At 37.9% G+C, this 5,112-nt stretch overlaps 1 protein-coding gene across 2 annotated transcripts; it reads left to right on the top strand.

The window, feature by feature from the left end:
• The first annotated feature begins 458 nt into the window (after positions 1 to 458).
• Positions 459 to 2,401, top strand: LOC147609208 (16 kDa phloem protein 2-like). 2 transcript variants are annotated; one of them, XM_086787896.1, is made up of 9 exons: positions 459 to 643; positions 765 to 830; positions 932 to 1,058; positions 1,153 to 1,270; positions 1,359 to 1,425; positions 1,516 to 1,581; positions 1,708 to 1,834; positions 1,981 to 2,098; positions 2,186 to 2,401. In XM_086787896.1, the coding sequence occupies exons 1-9, from the start codon at positions 577 to 579 to the stop codon at positions 2,189 to 2,191; spliced, it is 762 nt and encodes a 253-aa protein (XP_086644022.1). In that variant the 5' UTR covers positions 459 to 576; the 3' UTR covers positions 2,192 to 2,401. The 2 variants fall into 2 exon arrangements, with proteins under 2 accessions (XP_086644022.1, XP_086644023.1); XM_086787897.1 differs by having other exon boundaries at positions 504 to 643; positions 942 to 1,058.
• The last annotated feature ends 2,711 nt before the right edge of the window (positions 2,402 to 5,112 follow it).

The following is a 5,112-nucleotide window of genomic DNA, read 5'->3' as shown; positions in this document are numbered from 1 at the left end:
GCGGTAACTCCTCATTAACCCACTAAGTTTTGGGTCGTGAACCTTGGCTTCCATCCCTGGTGGATCTCTTCTTCTTCTTCGACTTGGTAGAGAGAGAATCTCTCTCTCTCTCTCTAGAGTCAAGCTTGTTAGCCGTCATGCGATACGAATATATATATTGTGTATAAAGATTATTTGGGCATTCTAGTGGTTATGATTAACTTCTTGAAGCTGATTGAATCGTCTTAATTGCAAACTTTTGTCATCTTTGTAAGCTTGTGAACACAGACAAAATCATCTTCATGAATGCATTTGTTCATGATGCCAACTTGAACATTCTTATAAATAGTTAGTGTCAATTGATAGTAGGGGGTATGAAGCTCTATCCTTCTTGATGAATCACATATGCCACAAGGGTAGATGAGAATCCTGAAGAGGGGCCCCTCCTAAAGCCCAAGTACCATGGGAGAGAGTCAACACCAGGTTGGCACCGTTGCATTCTCGGCATCGTCAGCCGCCCGGGAACACTTATGTCATCGTCGTGAGAAGGAAGCGGTTTTCTCTGCGCAAGAGTAAAAGGTTAGAAGCTCACACAGCATGCCGCAGGGGACTGTTGAAGTGGAGCTCATTAGAGGCCATGACCTCAAGGACGTTGAAGCTTTTGGTGAGTCGAGCCATATGCTGCTTTCTCAGCCATTTATGTGCGTGTGTGTGTGTGTGTGTGAGAGAGAGAGAGAGAGAGAGAGAGAGCCCTTTTTAATACTTTTCTTCTTGGTTTCCTGCAGGCAAATCTGACCCATATGCAGTCCTGTCATGTGGCCATGTGACTCACCGGAGTCGTACCATTCATGGTAAGCTATTTGAGAAAATTTTATCCAAGCCATCCTTGTGATTTGGGCGCCACGAAGGTCTAGGTTTCAGCTGAGAAGATCCCCGTTTGTTCTGGCTTCAGATGGAGGGAGTAACCCCGTTTGGAACCAGACATTTCTGTTCAAGGTCCCCGACGGCATCACAGATCTTGCCATTGCCATCTATGATCTTGAGACACATGGCAGGGATGAAGCCATGGGATCTGTGTTGTAAGCCTCTCTCCTTTCTGTTATGTTTTGTCTGAATGCATCCAAAAGAAGGGAATACATGGTGGAAAGGATACCATTGGCTTGCTGTTTGCAGGATACCCTTGGCCAGTGTTTATGCCCATCGCGAAATTGCACCGGCTAAATACAAGGTTCAGCTTCGCAGTGGAAGGTACCACGGTGAGGTCGAACTACGTTTGAAATTCTTTCCGAAGGTGGGTATAGCATATTTTATGTATTGTATGACCCTTTCAGTTTGACACCATTGCTGGACTTGACCCCAGTTTCTTTCTTTGTGGGCAGGTTCAGCATGGATCTTTGGAGCTCCACCTTGTGCAAGGCCATGGCTTGCTTTCAGCAGACGTCTTTGGTTAGAACCTATCTATGGCTGTCTTCCATGATCCATCTCAGGATACTTAATTCCCTAACTTGTCTTTTTTAAAACCCTGAAAATTTACAGATAAATCTGACCCATATGCCATCATCACTTGTAACAAGCAGACCTTGAAAAGCCGAACAATGGAAAGTAAGTAAAGCATCCTTATCCTTGTGCTCAGTCAAATGAGCACCTCATAAATACAGTGCAGATTATGCCATAAAACCAGGTTTAAGCTGCATGTAGATAAGCAAGGATAGCTATCTGGTCTCTCAGATGCAGGGAGTGATCCTATTTGGGATCAAACCTTTGTCTTTACAATTGATAGTGAGGTCACTGAGGCCACCATCAAGATTTTCGATAGAGATACCTTCACAGAAGATGATCCACTAGGAGATGCCCAGTGAGTATCTTCTTTCTTAGTATGTTGTTTCAAATATGACAATGGCAATAGTGGAGGGTTGCTTGGGGTTTGTAAGTTGCGGACTCCATCTTTTTTGTGTGTCCTCAACTCATTTGAGACCTTAAAATTTGTGCCTGAGTGAGCAGGATTCCATTGCAAAAGGTGTTTACCCAAGGTCATGTCCCACCAACCAATTATGGGGTAGTAAGCAAAGCAGGGGGGCCGCAGGGGGAGGTGAAAGTTGGACTCAAGTTCATTCCCAAGGTATTATTTGAAACTCAGAACATTTGTACCATCTTGCAGGGTGAGGTGAATTCGCTTTAGTATTTAATTGTTTGTACTATGCTGCAGGTCTAAACACAGGGTTCATACTAAATCCACAAGATTGCCACATTGGAAGGATAGTGAAAACATTTATTTCAAGATTCTGGATTTTCATTTGTGTCTTGGATCGGAGCAAAACCTAAGAAGTTCATGGCATGGGCCTTCTTGTATATCAACATTTCAAGTTTTATGTACCCAACCATTTGTTCATTTGCCAATCAAAAATCATTTTCTTTCATTCTAGAAGAGTCCTTGCTTGGAGCATTTCCATCTCAAAACTATGGACAATTTAACAAAACTAACCATCGAGTGTAAGAACAAGGATGATAATCATGAATCCCAAAAAAAGGATCGCATAAACAGCGATATCAATTGTTGTGAGATCTGCTGATATTCCAGCAGTCCTTTGGCCTTGTTTATGTATAGTGAGACAGCTTTAAAGCAGCGTGCAAAGATCAAGTTTGACACAAGAAAGTGTTTTACTTCTCTTGTTGGTTGCTGGAAATAAGAATTAATCCCACAGCTAGCTCTTTTAATAATATGGCATGCCCCATCTTATGCTTTGTCGCAAAGAAACTGAGTATGTGAGAGGGAGGGGAAGAGATTGCGTTGATGTCTTACAAAAGACAAGGGTGTAACTATGCAAGGGTCTAAGAGACGACATTAATATGCGTGATGGCATGTGCACTGTGGTATGCTTGTGCTATGTGCAAGAGTCAAAATGTGGGATCCCATTGTCCTCTCCACGCACCGAATTCTCGGTTGCTAGTATCGAAAGTAGCTTCTTCTTGCGTGGGGCAGGGTTTCCCACTCGAGGTCTCGTTCTCGAATGTCCGAACACGAGATTAATCTGTTGGTCATTTCGAAACCGAAACCGGGGAAATTTTCCTTGCCCGAAAAACGGGAATGATTTTACCTTTTTGATTTCCTTAACGTATTTTCTAACAGGGTCAAGAGACTAAACTAACCTTCACCTGATTAAACCAGATAGAAAGAAAACTATTACAGACTTAACTTGAAAAAATCAACGCTTTTTTTCTAACTGAATCAAGCATAGTTGTTGATCTTTTCATTTGAGAAGTCTTCAGGTTTTTATTTAACTGCTCGAGTTCTAAGCGTGTTCTTATTAATCAATTTCATTATTAAAACTCTACTGATTTCAATCTAATCCCATCCGGCCCATGGGTTAGCCACCACCCAACCACTGGAATTGGTAGAACCAGACAATTACTCACCCACTTATAATTGAATGTCTTTCTTAACTTTTGCTTTCGAATATAGATACGTACACACTCCTCTTTAAACTTTAACTTATAAAACAATCCATTGACATACAGTTATTGATTACAGATGTCATAACTCAAAATTTTCAACCAATCCTTGTTTCTCCAAAAAAACAGTATCACTTTGGACTCTCCGTTGAGACCAGCTGGTCAGCACAACGAGATCCAGTAACAAATTACAATAATCATTGGTCCATCATACAATATCTTTCTCGACTCTTTTCCAGGATCCTCCTTAGGTGTCCTGGCACTTCACTCAGGGATCGCTTCGTCGGTCCTCGTCCATCGTACCAGAAGCGCATCATTTTAACCCTACCGAGGCTGGTCAGGCTTTGTCGCGTGAGTCGTCCTTTGAACACTCCCTGCCAGCTGTTGTAACCAAACTTTACTTAGAAAAACACATATACCAAATGCTCTCTCCAACATTTTGGCGTAAAAGAAAACAGGGTTTCTATGCAAGTCTTGAGTTTGATTTTTTTTTAATACAATGAGTATATCTTAAATTAGTATCCCCAAAACTTCATAATCGTAATATTGAATTTCAAAACATAATTTCTCGAATTCTGTAACCTTGATCCTCAGATCAATTCAAAGGGTCTCTACTTAGTTTCAGATTTGGTGGGTGATTTGAGTGTATTATCCTGAACTGGTCACATCGTCTTTTCTCGAATTTGACGAAAGAGTTTGGTCTTGGTCATAGTCTAATTCAGGGTTCGAGTCTGATAAGATTTTTTCTGAACTATCTTTCTTGAAAGGGGGGTGATATTTCAATTACTATATTACTGAATTTCATTCATTGAATATTCACTTAACTGATTTTTAAATTAATCACGAATTTCGATGAGAAATAAATAAATCATTTATTTGAATATTTCGACTTCGATAGATTTCTTGAATTTTCTCTTTACAATCTAAGTGAATATGAAACGATAGAAATTTCTCTCTAAGAGTATTTACTTATTCATTTATCAATTATTCATGGAAATTACATAAAATTAAAGAGAATCTAATTTTGATATTAAAAAAAATTCTTTATGCATCCATTTATGCATAAAATCCAACTTCAATGAAAATAACACTTTTATATAAAAGAAAATCTTTTCATGCATCTATTTATGCATAAAATCAATTCAATAAGAATAACACTTTTAAAATAAAAAGAATTTCTTTATGCATCTTTTTATGCATAGAAATTAAATTCAATGAAAATAACTTTTATAATTAAAAAAAATTCATTATGCATCTTTCCACGTATATAAATTAAATTCAATGAAAATAACACTTTTATAATTAAAAAAATTCTGTTATGCATCTTTCCATGCATAGAATTTAAATTCAATGAAAACAACACTTTTATAATAAAAAGATTTTCAATATGCATCTTTCTATGCATAGAAATTAATTTCAATAATTAATATCAATGATATCCATGCATATTCATAGGAGAATAATGTACATGGAGTAAATAAAAATATTTCTTTTAGAATGCACAAACGGTGGAGATTACTCTTTTTGAATAACATAAAAATAAACTTTATTTTTCATAAAATTTAAGAAAATTTTACCATAACCTTTGTATGGCTGATCATTTCTCAATTTTTATATTTTAATTTTTAATTTAAAATTAATCCCACTTTGAAGTAAAGTACACTAATCCACTCAATTTTTACT

This window comes from Cibotium barometz, chromosome 51, assembly GCF_041138505.1.
Source record: "Cibotium barometz isolate CiBa-2024 chromosome 51, ASM4113850v1, whole genome shotgun sequence".
NCBI classification, from domain to species: Eukaryota; Viridiplantae; Streptophyta; class Polypodiopsida; order Cyatheales; family Cibotiaceae; genus Cibotium; species Cibotium barometz.
The sequence above is the reverse complement of the archived record's forward strand: the minus strand, read 5'-3'. Positions and strand labels throughout refer to the sequence as shown.

What these genes read in the sequence shown, in the direction of transcription:
- LOC147609208 (XM_086787896.1), top strand. Translation starts at nt 577, where the DNA reads ATGCCGCAGGGGACTGTTGAAGTGGAGCTCATTAGAGGCCATGACCTC. An exon ending in CAAGGACGTTGAAGCTTTTG is followed by an intron (nt 644 to 764) that starts GTGAGTCGAGCC and finishes GGTTTCCTGCAG; the next exon opens with GCAAATCTGACCCATATGCA. An exon ending in GTTTGAAATTCTTTCCGAAG is followed by an intron (nt 1,271 to 1,358) that starts GTGGGTATAGCA and finishes CTTTGTGGGCAG; the next exon opens with GTTCAGCATGGATCTTTGGA.